This window comes from Phoca vitulina, unplaced genomic scaffold (assembly GCF_004348235.1).
Source record: "Phoca vitulina isolate PV1807 unplaced genomic scaffold, GSC_HSeal_1.0 scaffold8, whole genome shotgun sequence".
Taxonomy (NCBI): Eukaryota; Metazoa; Chordata; class Mammalia; order Carnivora; family Phocidae; genus Phoca; species Phoca vitulina.
The window spans coordinates 42,354,037-42,374,090 of record NW_022589711.1 but is presented as its reverse complement, the minus strand read 5'-3'; the positions used below and the strand labels follow the sequence as shown (position 1 = coordinate 42,374,090).

The 20,054-nt window shown below is 41.6% G+C and overlaps 1 protein-coding gene across 1 annotated transcript in view; it reads left to right on the top strand.

The window, feature by feature from the left end:
- Nucleotides 1-20,054, top strand: part of GPR156 (G protein-coupled receptor 156) — an 84,303-nt gene that overhangs the window by 57,063 nt on the left and 7,186 nt on the right. The window contains exons 5-10 of the mRNA XM_032406635.1: nucleotides 3,415-3,550; nucleotides 3,801-3,911; nucleotides 8,740-8,865; nucleotides 9,870-9,965; nucleotides 13,265-13,501; nucleotides 19,560-19,718. Coding sequence (XP_032262526.1) covers nucleotides 3,415-3,550; nucleotides 3,801-3,911; nucleotides 8,740-8,865; nucleotides 9,870-9,965; nucleotides 13,265-13,501; nucleotides 19,560-19,718 — 865 coding nt within the window. The remainder of the gene's footprint in view (nucleotides 1-3,414; nucleotides 3,551-3,800; nucleotides 3,912-8,739; nucleotides 8,866-9,869; nucleotides 9,966-13,264; nucleotides 13,502-19,559; nucleotides 19,719-20,054) is intronic.

Genomic DNA, 20,054 nt, shown 5'->3' with positions numbered 1-20,054 from the left:
GAGAGAGATGAGATAGAGAGAGAGCATGAGAGGGGGGAGGGTCAGAGGGAGAAGCAGACTCCCCACTGAGCAGGGAGCCCGATGCGGGACTTGATCCTGGGACTCCAGGATCATGACCTGAGCCGAAGGCAGTCGCTTAACCAACTGAGCCACCCAGGCGCCCCAAAATGATCACTATTTGCTGAAACACACGAGACAACATTATAATAAAGCAGTTTGGAACATATCCAGCTGAGGTAGATTTATAATCCCACTGTAGCATGGATCAAAAACAGTGGATTGAAAAAGAAATTCAATTAACTCTCACAATTTAATCTTAAGTGTTTTATTAAAAATCTTTTTAGAAAGACATTCATACTTGGTTTTAGCTATGTCTAAAGCTTAGTGACCCCCATATAGCATTTTAGAAACCATGGCCCTGTGACATTTTAGGAAACTTTTCTAATAGCCACAAGAAATACCCTCAACCCTATTTGCAAGCCATGTTTCCAAATTCAGTTCATAACCAGAATTAAGAAGAAACAATAGGATGACCCAGTCAGTCCTCCAGAGCAAGTATAATAAACCTCTAATTCAGAAACCTATATTTGATGAAGACTTTTAAAACATCATACCTGTGAGCTGATGGATGTCATATAAGCATCAGAATTCATTAAAGACTTTTGAAATGATAATCCAGGTTTATACAGTCTCTGCAGATATAGGTGGATATTTATTTATATTGAGACTTACTTGAGAATAGAAAAATCAAGAAAGCTCTTGTCTTACATTGCCAATTAATAAATGAAGAGAAAAAGATTAGATAGCTATATAATCCTTAAAAAAAAAAAAAAAAAACCCTTGTTTCTGAGTGCTAGTAACCCAGTCCAAGCTTTTATCTCTTTATAAACGCAACATAGGTAATCTCAATGGGACTGAATATTTATAATTAAGTATATAATATTGAAATCTTCTTGCTTTGTGGAAATTATGTGTTTGTGGTTCATTAAAATATTCAGCATGTGTAGGTTTCATCTTTTAGTTCAACAGAAAAATATAAGTGACATTGGTGGTTGAATTCCTATTAAAGTAGCAAAGACATTCCCCAGACATACATAATTCATCTGCTGAATAGGAGATGATTCACCTTTCAGTGACTTCACAGGTGTTAACTTCACCAAACAAAAGAGGTAAATCATCTTCTATTCATTTTTTTTTCTGATGCAAGTTTTAAGTAAAATTTTTTATGAAAAATATAAATATGTGTGTATATATATATATATACATATATATATATATATAAGTCCACATGTCCATTTAGAAAATGAATTTGCATCAACTTCTGAGATGTGAAGACTATGTAATGTATATTTTCTCAAAAATAACTAAACGGACCCTGAAAAAAATAATACATTATGTGTTAATAAAAAATAATAATTAAAAATAAAAATAAAGAAAATAAATAAACTCAGGTCCTCCTAGGTCAGGAGGGTGAGAAATTCTAAATCAAGGTTGCATGCAGTACTGAATAACACAAAGAAGATCTGATTGTAGAGTGGTGTTCAAATAAAATGGCCCCAGAGAAGAATTAAGAAAGAAACCTCCCCATCAGTGATCTGGACAACACAGATGTGTGGCTGTGAGACATGTGCAGCTGAGTTTCAGCTAAGTTCAGAAACCGATATTTGATGAAGACTTTTAAAACATCATACCTGTGAGCTGATGGATGTCATATAAGCATCAGAATTCATTAAAGACTTTTGAACTGATAATCCAGGTTTATACAGGTTCTACAGATATAGACTGATTGGGTATAGGTGATAAACAGGAGAGGTGGGGTGCCTGGGTACTGCAGTTGGTTGAACACTGACTCTTGGTTTTGTCTCTGGTCATGATCTCATGAGTCATGAGATCAAGCCCCAGGTCAGCCTCCCCACTCATCAGGGAGTCTGCTTGCGGATTTTCTCCCTATGCCCCTCCCCCCTCCTCGCTCATACATGCACGTTCTCTCTCTAAAACAAATAAATCTTTTAAAAAGAAAAGAAAAGAAACAGGAAAGGAAAAGGTGATTCATAGGCTTCTAAAGTCTGAAGATGATGAGATTAATAATATCACTAGTTAATGTTGGCTACATGATTACTCTGCACCAGGTGCTGTGCCACACAATTTGCTATATTACCTCCCTGAATCCTTACAACTCTGGCAGGGGGAGAGGGATGTATTATTGTTATCCCCTTTTTATAAGGGGAATCCATGAAACTTGTTCTCATTTTTAGAGGAAGAAAAAAAAATCAAGGTTTTTGCTCCAAGACAAGGTAAAGCTCAGCTGGACTTACTAGTCTACATTATCTGTACTTGGGGTCTGAGTCCCAGGGCAGTGGCTTGGTATTTTTGTGTGTGTGGATGTAATTATGATGCCAGCCACAAAGTAATCAAGGTGGGCCATTGTTGGTTATGATGTTTGCAAGTCTAGCACTGCCAAACTGTTTAATGCCTCTGAGTACTTTGCCTGTCATTAAAGTAGGCTGCACTAAGTAGCTGGTTTTGCCTTGGCTCTTGACTTTAAAGTGGTCAGCTGGGTAATCCAGGTACATAGATAAGAATGCTTTCCTCCTCAGTTATTATTTTAAAACAAAAGTATAACTAAGTGTAATTATCCAGTGACTATTAATGTAAATATTGAATTTATGTAGAATACACTATTTAGACTAAAACTCTTAAATACAATGACATTCCTTCTTAATTGTTATCAGTCAGTGTCCAGAATAAGCCTGGTTTTCCCCTTAAATTAACCAATTCACACATTTTTACCTTGTCCTGAGCCTCCGTTGGTGCCCAGGGTCTGTCTGACACCCAGATTGTCCACACCTCCCTCTAATCTTTGAATTGTTCTGTAAACTCACTTAAAACTGTTTGACAAAAACCCTTCCCAAATTTACTGCTTTCAATTCCTGCTTCCTTTTTCTCTTTTGGTCAAGCAGAGAAAGGAAAAACAATTTTACATATCAAACAGAGTAAATTGTGAAAAAAATCACAAAGCTTTTCCAAATAGTAGTTTACCTTACAGCTCATTTCTAAAGCCTCCAAGCTGTATCTCTTTAGGTAACTACCTGCTAGTTATTTATTCACTAGGTTGCATATAGCTGTCTCTTAGCAACCATAAATTTCATGGAGAAGTCCTAACTCTTCTCTGATACCACCTGTTTTTTAGAAGTTGGCCTTTTTTTAAAGACTTGGAGAAATGCCAGAATTTAGTTCTTTTTGAAAATAAATTTAAATAAATCCTAACAGTTTTTTGCAGGGCTATAAAGTGGTTTCTTCCCAGTGGCCCTTCACTCTGAGGTTACATTGGAGATTATACTGGTGAGGAAGCTCTGTTCACTCTCATGCCAAAGGGTCATGACTCTAAGTGTCTTTCTTCCTGATTCACTTTAGGATTGTGAAGATGTCCAGTCCCAATCTGAACATTGTGACCTTACTTGGCAGTTGTCTGACTTACAGTAGTGTTTACCTCTTTGGGATTCAAGATCGAGATGCTTTAGTGGGACGCTCAATGGAAACTCTCATTCAGGTAGGTTAAATCTTAAGTTTTTGTTTTGAACAAAATGTCCAACTTTTGATATATTTTTAAATCAGCATCTCCTGTAGTGGTGGCTACCTTTATCTTTGGAATGGACACTCTCAGGGGTGATCACTGGAATGTTTAGTGTGGTCCACATCCTGCCCCATGCCCTGTGTGGACTGAGGCTTTGCAGATCAGAATGTGGAGAACAACAAAGGTCCCTCTCATGCCTCTTGCTTCTGTCCTTTTCCCCCTGTAGATAAGACTATCCATGCTGTGCATTGGGACCTCCCTTGTGTTTGGCCCCATTCTAGGGAAGAGCTGGAGACTCTACAAGGTGTTTACCCAGAGGGTCCCGGACAAGAGAGTGGTGAGTAGGCAGCAGTTACTTACCAGTGCTTGATTGCAAACAGCAGCTTTATTATTGATTATACGCTAGGGAAGTTTGTGTCAGATTACTGGGTAGGCCTTTTTATGGCAATCTGAAGTTTCTGCTCCTCATTTCAAATCTTGGAGTGGTGTGGCCTCCTAAGTCCCCAAGCCTGGAAGGCTATGTGCCAGTGCTCTTGGGAGGTAGGCCTTTGAACATAGTTCTGTTTCATATGTACCCCAGGCCTTGGTACAGGTGGTATTGTGTGAACTGGCCAACATCTGGAAACAGTGTGAGGGAGAACAAGATGCCCATAGAGACTGTTGCTTGGCACAAGTGTGAGCTGAAAGTGGAGTGAGGGACAGTGATCACGGAGAAGCTATAGCAAGTAAGCAGTTATTTCCTTTACTGGAGCCCAGTTCTTTTCCATGTAGAAGGCCGTTCTCTGCGCTAAGAAGGATGGGCCTGGAACAGTGAGCAAAGAAGAGGACATCCATCCAGCAGATAGAATCAATCCTAAAAGCTGTGTGGCAGCCAGATCACCTATATCCCTGACATCAGATGTAATCCTGACCACATTTCCCCATTTTATCAGGTTCCCTGCCCAAACCTCAAAGTCCGATCATCAAATTCTTTGGCTATAGGTCCTACCCAGACCCAATGTATCACTCAACTGGAGTTTACTTCTCTGGAGTGATTTTTTTTTTTTTTTTGCAAACATTATTCAGTCATTATTCAGTGAATATTGATAAAAAGCTCAGCTGTGAGTAACCATAATATGAAAAAAAATTGACTAAAGGACAAGAAGTTGATCTATCCTTCTAGAACACAGATTTCTTTGTAAAAAATGGCTTTATTGAGGCATAATTGATATGCAATGAACTGCACATATTTAAAGTGTGTGAATTGACAACTTTTGACATATGTATACACCCATGAAATGTGGTGTATGATCTGCTAAAGTTTCTTCATGAATCTTTGTTATCTCTCTCTCCTGTCCAATCCTTACATCCATCCCTATTCCCAGGCAACCATTGATATGCTATCTGTCACAGTAGATTAGTTTGCATTTTCCAGGATTTTATATAAATAGAATCATACAGTATGTACTCTTTTTTTAAAAAAGATTTATTTATTTATTTATTTAAGAGTGAGAGAAAGAGAGGGAGAGTAGGTGCATGCCAGGGAAGGGGTAGAGGGAGAGGGAGAGAGAGAATCTCAAGAAGACTCCCCACTGAACAGAGAGCCAGGATGTGGGGCTCAATCCCACAGCCCTGAGATCATGACCTGAGCCAAAACCAAGAGTCGGACGTTCAACTGACTGAGCCACCCAGGTGCCCCTGTACTTTTTTTTTTTAACCTGTCTTCTTTTACTTGGCATAATTATTTTAAGATTCATATGTGTTGTTGCATGCATCAGTGGTTCTTTTTTTGTTATTGGTGAGTAATATTCCAATGTGTAGACATACAGTTTGTTTATCCATTCATCTGTTGATGGATGTTTAGGTTTCTTTCCAGTTTAGGGCTATTAAAAGTAAAAGTGCTGTGAACATTGATGTATAAGTGTTTGTGTAGACATATGCTGTCATTTCTCTTGGATAAAAACCTAAGAGTAGAATGCGTAGATCATATGGTAAGTGTCTGTTTAACTTTTTAAGAAATTGACTTTTTCCCAAAATGTTTGAACCTTATTACATTCCACGAGCAGTGTATGAGAGTCCCTCTCTTCTACATCCTTGCCAACATTTGACTTGGTTGCTCTTTGTAGTCATTCTAATAGTTGTGTATAGTAGTATCTCATTGTGTTTTAATTTGCATTTCCTTAATGCAATGTTGAGCATCTTTTCACATGCTTATTTGCTAACCATATATCTTCTTTGATGATGTATCTACTCAAATCTTTTACCCATTTTTAAAATTTTATTTGTTTGTTTTCTTACTATTGAGTTTTGAGAGTTCTTTTTATATTCTGGATACAAGCCCATCAGCAGATATAAATGATTTTTAAAGATTTTCTTCCAATTTTTGACCTTTCTTTTCATTCACTTAAGTGTATCTTTCAAAGAGAAGACATTTTTAATCTTGATGATGTCCAGCTTACCAATTTGTTCTTTTATGGATCATGTTTGGTGTCAGATCTAAGAAACTTTCACCTAATCCAAGGCCTCAAAAGTTTTCTCCTGTGCTTACTTCCAGGAGTTTTAGAGTTTTAGTTTTTTACATTTAGGCCTATGATCCATTTTGAGTTAATTTTAGAATATGATGTGATGTATGGATCAAAGTTAATTTTTTTACATATTGATATGAAATTGCTTCAGCTCCATTTATTGAAAAGTCTGTCCTCTTCACTGAATTACTTTTACCTTTGTTGAAAATCAGTTGTCCATACATATGTGGATCTTTTTTGGACCCGATTCTGTCTCATTGATGTATTTGTTTATCTTGATTACCATATTATCTTGATTATTGTTGCTTTATATAAAACCTTGAGTCAGGGAGTATTAGTTCTCCAACTTTGTCCTCTTTCAGTATTGTTTTGGCTAATCTAAGTCCTTTGAATTTCCATATGAATTTTTGAGTCAGTTTGCCAATTTCTGCAAATTTCTTCTGGGATTTTGATGAGAATGTGTTGACTCTGTAGATCAAATTGTGGACTTCTTAACAACATTGTATCTTTTAACCCATGAATACAATAATTCTTCATTTACTCAGGTCTTTTCTAATATTTATCAGCAATTTTTTATAGTTTTCAGTGGAGGGCTTTCACATCTTCTATCAGATTTATTTCCTAAGTATTTAATTTTTATGCTATTATCTGTTATTGTTTTTTATTTCACTTTCTGATTTTTTTGTTGCTAATATGTAGAAATACAATTGATTTTCATACGCTGATCTTGTATGTTGTAACTTTGCTAAACTACTTGCTGAACTGCTTATTGTAGATCCATCATATTTTTTGTAGATCCATCAGATCGTTTTGTAGATCCATCAGATTTTCTACATAGATGATCATATTATCTGTGAATAAAGAGCTTCTTTCCAATTTTCTGTATGATGGCACTGTCTAGAAACACTAGTACAATGTTCAATACAAATGCTGAGCACAGACATCCTTGAATTTTTCTTGACTTTATGGGGAGAGCATTCAGTATTTCAAAACTAAGTATGTTAGCTATAGTTGTATTATAGATATCCTTTATCTAGTTGGGGAAGTTCCCTTCTATTCACATTTTGCTGAGGGTTTTATTAAAGAATTGATGTTGGGTTCTGTCAAATGCTTTTTCTGTGTCTATTGATCATATGTTTTTTTTTTCTTTTTTCATTTGTTCATATTACATTAAATGATTTTAGGATCTCAAACCAATCCTATTTTCCAAACTCCACTTGGTCATGATGTATTAACCTCTTCTTTTATTGTTGAACTCCTTTTCATAAGATTTTGCTTATAATGTGTGTATTCATGTTCTTAAGGGATGTTGTTCTTTAGCTTTCTTTCCTTATAAAATCTTTTCCTGGTTTTGGTATAGCATAATACCAGCCTTATAGAATGAATTAGGAAGCACTCCCTCCTCTTCAGTTTCTGGAAGTGTTTGTGTACAATGCTACAGTTGGCATTCACATACATATAAATATCTCACAACAGTGTGCTTCCATTTCCCCCTCTCCCGATCTTTGTGTTGTTTTTACTTCTACATATGTTATAAGCCCCACACAATTGTTGCTCATTTTTGTTTGAATGGTTATCTTTCAAAGATATTTAAATAATTAAAATCAATGTATATTTTTCCATGAAGGTAATATTTCCTTGTATAGGTCCATATTTTCATCTGATATCATTTTCCTTTTGTTTTGAGGATATTAACATTCTCATGCAGGTGTGCTAGTGCTGAATTCTTTCAGCTTTTGTTTACCTGAAAAAGTCTTTATTTCCCCTTTGTTTCTGAAAGCTACTTTTGCTGGATATAGAATTACACGTTGAGGCTTTCTTTTATTCTTTCAGTACCTTGAAGTTTTCACTCTACTGTCTTCTCTCCTGGCCTTATCTGATAAGAAATCTGATGTCATCCTTGTCTTTGTTCCTCTACACATAGTGTGCTTTTTTGCTGGTTGATTTGAAGATTTTCTTATTATCACTGACTGTAAGCAGTTTGATGAAGCAACTGATGACTGATGTGTTTTTATGTTACAGACACCATGAATCATGTAACTAGTTGGGTCTCTTCTTTTCATTGGTTGTCAAAAACTCAGATGCACGTTTCTCCCCCAATTCATGAGGGCTATGTACTCTCCTCATCTGACCATTCATCCTAATTCTCCTGATTTTCTCTTTTCCTTGATATTTTTCCATTTTTGATCCTTTCTGTGGTTACAAAAGTAATACATCCTCTTTGTATTAAGTCGAACTATTCATATATGTATAAAGAAAATGCCAGTAATCTCTCTTCCACCACCCTCATCTTTCAATCCCACCCTCCAAGTTAATGGTTGTTAACCGTTTTATGTGAAAACTTTCATATCTCTCTATATGCTCATATGCACACATCTAGAAATATTAGTGTATTCATTTTATAAAACTCCTTAATCCTTTGTGAGAAAAGGCAGGATATGGAACAGATAAACAAATGAAAACATTTAATGGTGATGGTGATGACATGGACATAGACACCATTGTACATCTATAGTGTGTGTCTCATCTTTGATGGCTGGATGTGAAGCCCCCTGGGAGGGTTGACCCTGGAACATTTAGCTCAGAGCACACAGTGTACTCCAGCCCCTGTGTCATTTAGCCAGCAAGCCAAGGAATGTTATGACCTTGACTCTTTTGCAGATAATCAAAGACCTGCAGCTACTGGGGTTGGTGGCAGCCCTGGTGATAGCTGATGTGATCCTGCTTGTGACGTGGGTGCTGACTGATCCCATCCAGTGCCTCCAGATTCTCGGTGTCAGTGTGACGGTGAGGGGCCCAATCCCTGGACAACCTATTTCCCGAACTGGGAGGACTGGCTTCTATGGGTACACTAGGGTCATTCTCCGAGCAGTACTCACTCTGCAGTCATCCTCCCAACAAGAAGATAAATGACCCAAAAAGGAGGGAGAGTTGGGAGCTGTGGCTGCGGTGAATGCCTTGCCCCTTGTCTGCAGGGGGTGCTACCATGGCCACTGCCCCTGCTCCTGCTCCACGTGTCTTCCAGCAGCATCCACTGAGATGTCAGCACATGAGAACTGCCTGGCGGTTATCTCTGCTTTCATTATTATTTCATGATCAGTAATGAGAACTTTCAGCCACAGGAAGTTGACTTCCCCTAGTTATTGAGAAGTAAAAGTGGTATTTTGAGGTGGTCTTGGGAGGCAGTCAGCCTCCTTCAAATCCCACTTACCAACCATGTGACCTTGGGAGAGTCATTTAAACCTCTCGCAGTCTCTATTTCCTCATAGGTAAAGTGGCAATGATAGTGTTTCCTATTTCCTAGGGCTGTGGCGAAGATGAAGGGAAATGCAGGGAAAGGGCTCAACTGTGCCTACTACGTAGAGTTCGATTAACAGGAAGTATTATTAAGTCTCCAGCCTCGCAAGGGGCTAAAGAATACAGTGGAATCTTGACTTTGCAGATTTAGTATTTACAATTTCAACTGTTAACAAATAGCAGAAACAAGATGTGAAATAATTCATAATTTTGCTGATACACTAATTTGAGTCACTGTGGTAGCAAAGCACATAACTGAGGAGTAAGCCCCGCCACCACCAAGCATCCACATGTCAGCCGGACTTTATCATCTTTTCCTTTAACTCATAGTCACTTTCATTTAGATTATAATGGAGTCACCTAAATGTTATAGTTTTTACATATTAAGGAGGAAATTACATGCTGTAGAAGAGTTCATGCTCCAAATGTCCCCAAAGATCTCCTGGGCGTTCCTGGTAATTGTGGGTTCCTTCCGTCCTCTTTGTCCCTCCTAGGTGACAGGGAGAGACGTGTCCTGCTCTCTGACCAGCTCACACTTCTGTGCTTCCCGGTACTCTGATGTCTGGATTGCTCTTGTTTTGGTATGCAAGGTTGGTAACCACATATCCTTGGGATATAATCTATCTGTCACCAACAAAATAGCCATGAAAAGGGAATTAGAGGAATTAATGAGGTGATTTCTGCAAAGAATCTTGAAATCAGAGGAAACCTCTGTTGATGCATAAATCTCAAAGTTACGACCCTTATTATTTCTCTACTCTTTATTTATCTTGGGGGTCACTTTTCCAACTCTTTGGACCCCCTCATTCAATTTCCCCCTAAATCATGTGAAATTCACCCACTGTTTCTCCCATTTCTTAATTTTTTAAATTGATTTGGCAATACCAGTTTTCTCCCCAAATCCCTGCAAGGGAGATTATGTGGAGACATTTTATCCAGCTTTATTTGTTCTCTTGAGTGCCCTGATTAACCTCCTTGTGTTTTTCTTCAAGATTTGGGTCAAGGTATCCTGCTGCCTTCCATCAACCTTTCTTACTCTGATCAGAAGTAGGGCTGGCCCTCAGACAGATGGCAACATCCATGGTGTCTTTTGAGTGGTTCCAGCTGCCTCAAAGGGTCCCCATACTGCCCTGAATCTCCCACAATTAGCCTCATTTGTCTCTGTTAGATGGCAAAAGTGGGATATTATTTCCAGCAAGTACAGGATACCTATACAGGGCACTAAAGGAGGTTCTTAGAACCAACTATCCTATTAGCTGGTTTTCAGCATGGAGAAACAGAAAATCTGGCTGTGAGGGGTATAGGGCAGACTTATTTCACTCAGGCAAGCCCTGGGTGGTAAGAGACTACCTGTTGATCCTCAGGACAGGGAGGCCTGGTTGACTGATAGCTGGCAGAAGAGAAGGAATTTTTGTAGAAATATGTGGTCTTTAAAGGTAAATTTTACTCACTTCACCACCAGGAAATTGTTCAAGTGGATGCTTCTGAGAAGTAAGGCTGGGATAGGGAAATATTGCTTTTTTACTATGTGCATATATTACTTTGATAGAAATGTTTTTAAGAGAGAACACTGGGCAGTAAACAGCTCTTGATCTCTAGCTTCTTGCTAACAGTTAAGAAAATGAACTTCCGAATATGACAGAACAGGGTTTGAGTTCTGATTCAGCCTTCGTAGCTGACCCTGAACCTCATTTAACCTCTCTGAGCCTGGGTTCCCTCATACGTAAAATGGAGGTGATGACCACATCCTCTAAGAACTGTTCTGAATTTCAAAAGAGTTAGTGCATGATCAGAGTTTTCTCAACCGCTCCTGGTCCATAGGAAGAGCTCAATAAATGTTAGATGTTATTATTATTATTAATCTTCCACTGCCCCCTGGACAGTTCGATTTCTTGAGCCCTATAGAAAAACACGTCCTCCCCAGGACAGAAACTTGGCACTTTCCCCGTAGCAGCTCACTTTGTGCCTCAAGTTGATTTATTTTCTCCATTGCCTTTTATATAATCCCATTTCTATTTTATTTCACTGTAAAATCTTTCTGAAGGACAAAGGAAGAAAACAGGAAAAGAGTGCTAAGCATCGGAAAACTAACTGAGCCAGCCCCTCATGGCCTCCCTGGTCAATGAGCAGTTCCTGAGGATGACTTAAATCCTCACATTAAGTTCCAGGACCCCCACCCGAGCCTGGCAACTGCCCTCACCCCACACTTCTCAGCAGTGAATGCCTATGACATACAAGTATTAGATATGATTTTCTCAAACACAAGTCATGGATGTGGACAGGCTTTATTCATACCTAGTTCCCTTTTGGCAAGAGTTTTGATGGAGTTAAAACATTTTAAAAGAATGAGATATGAACATCTCAAAATCATAGAATTAATTTCATTTACTTTTGATTAAATCACTAAGGATCCAGTTTGCCAGATGCCACCTGATGGTGTCAGTTACCCAAAACTCAAGCTCCATTGGCCTGACTTTGTGTCTTCTAGTCTTTGCAGATCTCAGGGTGGCCACCTTTGGCCCTCAAGCCCCTCCTGGGACACTGGGCATTAGGGGCGACCAGAAGACATTCCTGCCATGCTGACTCCACTGTCGGCACAGCCAGGCCTCCAAAAAATTATCTTTAGAGCTGTCCTTGCAGATGGAGTTGGTCAGATCGTATGATATCAGGGTCACTGGCAGATACCCTGCTGATGCCTGGCCTTGCTTTCATTATTAGTTCTCCCTCTGAATATCTATACTTCCCACCCCCACCTCAATCCTCATGGCATCTTCACATTCTATGTGACAAAACATGGACATCTGTGTGCTTCCCTTAAATCTCCCTACCAGACTGAGCTTCTTGAAAGCTAGGACCACGACTTATTCTTCTTTGTAACACCTTTGCCTACCCTGCACCTAACATCATACTTTGTACATAGTCAGATGAACGTATGTTGAATCTATATATTATGTATTATTGATTACAGCTTTGATTTCTGTTTCAATGCAGCTCCCTCTAGGAGAGGCAGCACTTTAAAGTGCCATGAGTAATTTTCTCTGTAGTACAAGTGAGAAATCTGAGAGCAGTTTTATTTTCATGGGAAAGAGGAAAGAATAGGGCACTGGCTTCCTGGTGGTGGGGGCAGGGAACGTCACACAGAGGATGAAGGGTATAGATGAAGTCTTTTTTGCATGTGCCTGCTCCACAGCCTCGCTTAGGTCCCAGCCTGCCTTTGTTCTCTTTTTCCATCTCCCATAAACACCCACTGGCACAGAGCCGCTGCTAGCCTATAGAGATCCTTTGTGTGAATTAGAAAAAGGCATCCCTTCTAGACAGATGCAGTCTTGCAGGTGCAGAGCTTGGCAAGCAGATGGTGCCTTTGGGAAAATTGGGGGGGGGAAGCCCATTCCTCAGGGCGCTGCCCCTGCCGAGGCACACGGCTTGACAAGCAGACCACAGGGCTGTTTCCACTTATACGTGCCCCTCAGCTCCACATAGTGCAAAACAACACAGCAGGTATGGTAGTCCTTACCACCGACAGCATGGTGTGCCCACTGCCCTCCGAGTGCCCAGCAGCCCGTCCTGTAGAGCTCCTACCCACCTACACCATCCTGTCCTGTGCCCTGTCCCAGCACAGCCCTGTCTGATGGCTGACTTGCTGACCTCCAATAAATGAATTCCCAGGGAAGGAGAGGAAAATCACATTTCTTCAGCACCTATTAGGTGTAAGGGGCTGCCCTTAGGGTCTTCCCATGTGCTATCTTAGTACATCTTCATAACAACCCTTTAAGGTAGGTCCGATTATCCCTATTTTAAAGGTGAGGAAATTGGTCCCAACCGTCCTGCTCTTTGACATGAGCCCGTAGTTACACTCCTCTCAGCGCCTGGTTCTCTTCTCCATCTCCAGGGCCTGCTCCTGCTCTACGGTGCCTACCTGGCTGGCCTGACTGACCACGTCAGCTCTCCTCCCGTAAATCAGTCTTTAACCACCATGGTTGGGGTCAACCTCGTAGTAGTGGTTGCTGGGCTTCTCTTCGTGGTCACCAGATACCTGCACTCCTGGCCCAACCTGATCTTTGGACTCACATCTGGAGGTATCTTTGTTTGCACAACCACGATCAACTGCTTCATCTTCATTCCCCAGGTATGCTCTAGGGAGAATTTCGCAGGCTAGTCCTCTTGGTCATTCCAGAGGCTTCCCTGGATATGATAAACTGCTCGCTTTGTTTTCTACTAAGACTTTTGGATACCATTTATTGGAGAGTCAGAAGGAAGGCAAGTTCCTCGCGAGCAGGCTCTCTCCGTTCTTCCCTCCTCGCTTCTCCTGAAGAGGACAACTCTGCTCCCCGTCAGCAAGGAGGGCAGACCAGAGTGGCTGAGTGGGCACGGCAGCATGTTTCCAGCCCTGGCAGGCTGCCTCACAGACCAGCTTGTCCACCTGCCCTCCCGTCGATTTCACTCATCCCCAGTACCCCCTTCTTGATAATGTCAATTCTTTCACTAGCCTGGGAATGAGGAGCTTTTCTTTCTTTCCTATTGGAGATTGCAGATTCACAGAGAAAAACTCATTTGGAAATTTATGCAATTTAAAATGCTTTTTTTTTTCTTTCTTTTTATTAGAAGAAAATATAGAACATTTCTTTTTACAATAAAGAGAAATAAAAACTGAATAAAAATGTGTTTCACACTATGGGGATTAAGAAAAAAAAAAATCAAACGAGGGAGAAAGATAGAAACAGAAATATCCAGACAGTGAAGAGAAAGAAAGGGAGTCAGAGGGAAAGGAGAAGGAATCCATGGGCTCTGAAAGTGATGCTAAATTATTCATGTTATGCCCTAGGGTACCACTGAGCCACATATATCTGAGTTAATGAACTTGGCATTAGGCACCTGTCCTATTTCCCCTCTAGATCTCTTTCTCTTCCCCTGAGCCCCCCCATCCCACTACTCCCTCTAGACTCCATCTTGATTCCCTTTGCTGCTTGAAGTTGACTATGAATGACTTCATGAGGGAGCTAACTGATAATTAAAGTGTTGGCAAGGGAGGGTTACAACTGCCCTTTGGGGCATGATGGTGTGACACAGGCAAAGGCCTTTACTCTTCTTCCATTTCATAAATTCTCATTAGAATAGTCTACAGAATAAACAAATATGGAAAAACCTGTAGCAACAGCACTAAAAACCAAGGATGGGTATTGCATCTCTGATAGAAACTAGAGGAATTTTTGCTGAAATCTCTATGTTATAAGAACTAGATGGAAGGAAGCCATGAGAGCTGAGGCTTATTTGTCTGGGGTGTAGCAAAAAGGGCTGTTCCTCTCTGGGAGATGGGAAAAGGGGAGTAGGCAGCGGTCTTTTGTGTGGCCCACCCCTTAGGCTCTGTGGCCAGTGTTGTTGATTGGCAACCCATCCATCCATTGCTAACCCCTTTCTTCCTTGCTCATCTCCACTACATAGGCTGAAAGAGCTCAACACTTGCTTTACCAACCTCCGTTATAGCTAGTGGTGCCCATGTGATACCGTTTTGAATACTAAAGGGTTCCTGGAAGACTTATGAGAAAACTTTTGCTTTCCTAAAAAACAAAACAAAACAAAACATCTAGAGGCATGGCTGGCATCACCTATTCTACCTTCTTCCTACCTTGAATGTTTGTGATGCCTGGAGCTGTGGCAGCCATCTTGTGACCACGAGTGAAAAGCAAAGCAAATATATTTACTGTACTGGAAACTATAGCTCTTCTCATGTAAGACTATAAATTCAGGAGGAAAGGACCTATGAAGAGATTCTGCAGTTCACAAGAACAGGACCACAAACTTCTGAAGATTTGGAGAAGCTGCCTTCCCCTGAAGTAAAATAGTTTTTAGAAGAGATTTGATTTGTCTTGTCAATGGGATTCAAAGGACATTGCCTCTCTTCAACTCAAGTGAACCATCATGAAAAGGACATAATCTTAGATCATGAAATACTGAATAAGGATGAAAAATATTGTGTTAAACTTAAAATTCCAATAAAAGCATTGAATAGACAATTGGACATGGCAAAATACTGAATTAGTGAATTAATTTAAGGAAACAGAAAACAAGGAGACAGATAAAAAATGAGAGACTAGTTAAGAAAATATGGAGAACAGATCTAGGATACAACTTCGAACTAATAAGAATCTCTGAAAGACAACAAGATAATTTGGGGCAGAAATAATCACCTAGGAACTATTAGAGGAAAGCCTTCCTGACCTAAACAAGACCTCTATCTAAAAATGGAGTGAATCTGCAACCTCCGTGGTGTGGCCGTACTTGTAACTTCCCCTTCACACCCACCTCTGTCCCTTTCTCATCCTGAGCCTCAGACGCAAGACTTCCACTGTCCCTGGTGTTTGAATCCTCAGTGGTAATATTTAGGTCCGCTCCCATCTACACACAGACATAAACATGCAGGACAAAGTTCAGCTTGGAATCTCACTTCCAGCTTTGACCTAAGCAACAAGCACTTGGTTTGTTGAAGTGGGAGTGAAAATGGAAATATTAGGGGGTATAGGAACTAGGAACTGGGTGGACAGACAGTGTGGGTCTTTCTCTTTCCTTCTCTCTGACTCACCCCCGCCCCCACTTTTCCCTCCTAGCTGTCTTGAGCTTTCATTCTCTTACAGTCTTTCCTCTTCTATTTTCTGTCTCATGCTTTTTCTCCTCTTGAACTGACGATGATCTAAAACCAAAAAAGATATGTTATAGTTTATTGTAGTTTAGGTTTAGGGGGGTAAATGCTATTTCAAAATATAAAAGTAACTGAGGCTTGTCAGTTTTTTGTATGCCTGTGAATTGATTTTCTTCTCTGGCTCGGTGGCCTTTGGTAGAAGAAAGATTCTCCTTGTGATACCTGCACTGTGTCTTCCAGGAAAATAGGACAGCTGAACAAATTTGGAAAGGTGTGTGAGGAGAGCTATATGGGGAGGGGAGGCAGCAGGAGGTGGACTGCCTTCTTGTGGCTAAGCCTTCAGACTGGACTGATGGGAGGGGCTTACGAAAGCCGAGGCACTGATACGTCCAGGGCAGCCAGGTGGCGCTAGAAAGCTGAGTGAAATGGATGACATTGCTGAAGAAGCAAGTGGGCCAAGTAGCACTCTACACAGGCCCTCAGGAAATGCCTAAGTGTTTATGCCAAACACTGAGGTCATCCCCAGCAATGAGCCAGCCTCGGCTTTTGTGACCTGAACGTGACCCAACCCTATATACATCCCCCCTCCATCCCTCTCACTCTGAGAGGCAGGTGGGTTCTGAGACAGGACGTGGTTTTTTTTTCCTCTTCATCCCCCAAATGTTTCATCTGCTCCTCCATGAAGGTGTTTAGGAATTTCTACTCTGTCTTATAGTCCTCTGTGTACATCCCAGTGCCCCCTAGCTTTCTAGAGGAAAGCTGCCTTCATTTGTTCACGTATCTGCCCATCACTTACTAACTGCAGGAAACATGTAGTTCAACACATGGCCCCACCTCCAAGTCTAGTAGGGAGCAGATGTGAAAGGAATTATAATACATGCGTTAAGTGTCTGAGGAAGGCATGTTACCTAATGCTGAGGAAGGGGTGCCTCAGGCTGTCTGGGAACTCCATGACACCTTCTCAGAAAAGGGGTGTTTGGGCCCAGTCTTGAGGGAGGAATAACAGTTCACTGAGCAGATTGGGGAAGGACAGTGGGTGGCATTTTTGATGGGGTGGAACACCATGACCAGAGGCAGATATATAGGAGACAGAACAGGGTGTGCTTATGCACTTTGCACTTTTTGAAGTACAAACTGAATCAAGGGGAGAGTGGCAGGAGGTGAGAGAGGCACACGGGCTGAGCTTCCGAAGGCCCTGGTTTACCTGGTAGAGATTGAGAGTCAGTCCCACTGTGTTAGTGTCCTATTGCTGCTGTAACAAATTACCAAAAATCGAGTAGCTTAAAACAATACACATTTATTATTTTATAGCCCTGGAGCTCAGACTTCCAAAATGGGCCTTATTTGACTAAAATCAAGATGTCAGTAGGTGTGTGTTCCTTCTGGAAGGTCTAGGGGAGAATGTGTTTCCAGGCCTTTTCCAGCTTCGAGAGGCTGCTTTCATTACTTGACTCATGGCTTCTTCCTCCGTCTTCAGAGCCAGCAGTGTGGTATCTTCATCTCTCTCTCTCTTTCTGACCTCTGCTTCCACTGTCAACATCTCTTCTTCTGACTCTCCTGCCTTCCTCTTATAAGGACCCTTGCAATGACATTGGCCTTGCACAGATAATCGAGAACGGTCTCCCCTTCTCAAAATCCTTAACTGAGTCACATTTACAAACTCCCTTTCACTGTGTGCGGTAACAGATTCACAAGTTCCTGAGATTAGGAGGGGAAGAACATCTTTGGGGAAACATTATTCATCCCACCACACCCATATGGTGCAGAGGCTGAGAAAACAAGAAAATGCTTGCCTTCTGGAGGAAGTGCCATGGAGAGGTCCTGAAATTGGGACCTGGGGGTCATTTATAGCCATGGTCCAGAAAGCCAGAAGGGTCAAGTCTTAGGGACCAGCATCCCCACAAAGGGGAGAAGGAGGATTTAGTCAAGGGGCACCCTGGCTGTGCCCTCCAGCTTGGGGTGAGACAGCCCAGAAGCCCTGGCGGTGCCCTTACACCAATTTTGAGTAGTTCTTCCAGCAGCCCTGCAGAGAGGGCTCAGACTGGGGGTGCTGGGGGAGAGAAAGGTAAAGCTATGCTGCTAGGGAAACGAGGGGGCCCTGGGAGGGAACAGAGATACTGCAACACTGCTAGGGTGAGTGCTAGGAGAACCCTGGAGGTCTGCTCCACCCACTGAAGACCACAGAGTGACCCCGAGGTGCCAGGCTCCTAACTCCTGAGTCCCCAGCTGAGCTGATGGCCCCTGGGGAGGGGGACTTCGAGAAAGGCCTCCAGGAGGGGAGGGTCCTAGCCTGACCCAGCACAGATCACCCAGACTCCTGATACCATAAAGGACTCATGCTGAGTCAACAGAGGACCCAGGAGGACTTGGGTGAGAATTTTTTGTGGTTGATGGTGGGAATTTAGAATCCTATCTGCTTTACCAAATTTGGGTTACACTCCATAGTCAGAGCTTAATAAATGTTTGATGAGTAAGCAATAAATTCCAGGATCCCTGTGAGGCTCCCCACAGACCACTCAGCATCCTATCTAGAGCCAGCGTACATCACTAGGACCCTTAATGATGAGAATTCCTTAAGGGAGAAAGAGAAGCATCCAGAACTGCTGCTTCCCCCCTCCCTCCACCCCCCGCCTTCACATTACTGGCATTCACCGCATGGAGACAATATCCCAAAGGCCCAGGAACATGCCCCTGTTTGTGAATGTTCTGTTTTCACTTCCATTCTTAAGAAATTAAACCAGCCCGAGCTTCCACAGATTGTTTCTCAAAACCAATTTCTCCTGGAAAAGCCTCCATAGGACCCCCCACAGTTCTCAGTCTCTGTCTTCAGCGCCGTGCTGAGGAGATGTGGTGTGGCACAGGGCCTGGTGACAGCTGGGGCCGTGCTGCTAACTAGCTGTGGGGCCTGGAAAGGTCATACTCCTTCTGAGTCTTTCCTCATTTGTCACGTAAAAAGGACAGTCAGCTCTCAGACCTAATGTTCTGTCATTTCTATTGAATTTTATTGACATTTGTGGTTTTCTATCTGTCTGAGACTTGATTATTGATTTGGGCGAGAAGTCCTCCAGCGGGGACTGGGCTTTCAGTAGCAGTAAGCACACAATTACTCCACAAATGAGAATAATTAAGAACAGCTACTCACAACTAAAAGCAGTTTCATTTGAAACATACAATGTTTCAATTGCCTCACCCTGTGAAAGCTCCTAACCTCTGGCTTGAGAATAGGCTCTAGAAGCACACTTCAACTCTGGTTCACCCTGACGGCATCTAGCCATAGGTAGGTAGATGGGTCAAGCTAAGATGATTCTATCTTATTGACCTGTCATCTTCTTCTTTCGGCATTTTTTAAACTAAAAATGACCTTAACCTTCTCTATACCCTCTGTCATTGCTGTTTGCGAACTTTCCAAAGTACATTTTGAGGAGAGACTAGCTTATACATATGTGTGTATCTGTGACACTCTCATGCCTTGATGTTTTTGAAAAAGAGGGAGAGAATGTGTTTCTGGGAGTGTAATTAAATAAATAACATTTGTTCTTTTATCTAACAGCTGAAGCAGTGGAAGGCATTTGAAGAGGAAAACCAAACAATCAGACGCATGGCCAAATATTTCAGCACTCCCAGCAAAAGCTTCCAGACCCAGTATGGTGAGGAGCAGAACTGCCACGCCGGAGGAGAGAGAAACTCCATGGACAGACTCCTCACAGAAGTAAGCTATATCCCTGCCTGGTGGATTCTCTGTCAGCAAAACTCCAGTCATGTGTGGTGGACCCCAGATGTCTCATGGCTAACATTTTTTCTTATTCTTCCATTTCCCCACTTCCCTCAGCCCCAGGCAGAAAGCTCAGCATTTCCCCAGGGACCCTCCCATCGCTGACCTCACCCACTGCATTCATCCACTGGCCAGATGTGTACCAGGCATTGTGCAAAGTACTGATGAACAAAACAAATACAGTCCTAACCCTCATGGAGCTCACAGTCTATTGGAGGAAATAGATGTTGATCAAGTAAACGTATAATTATAAACTGTGATAAGAATTATGAA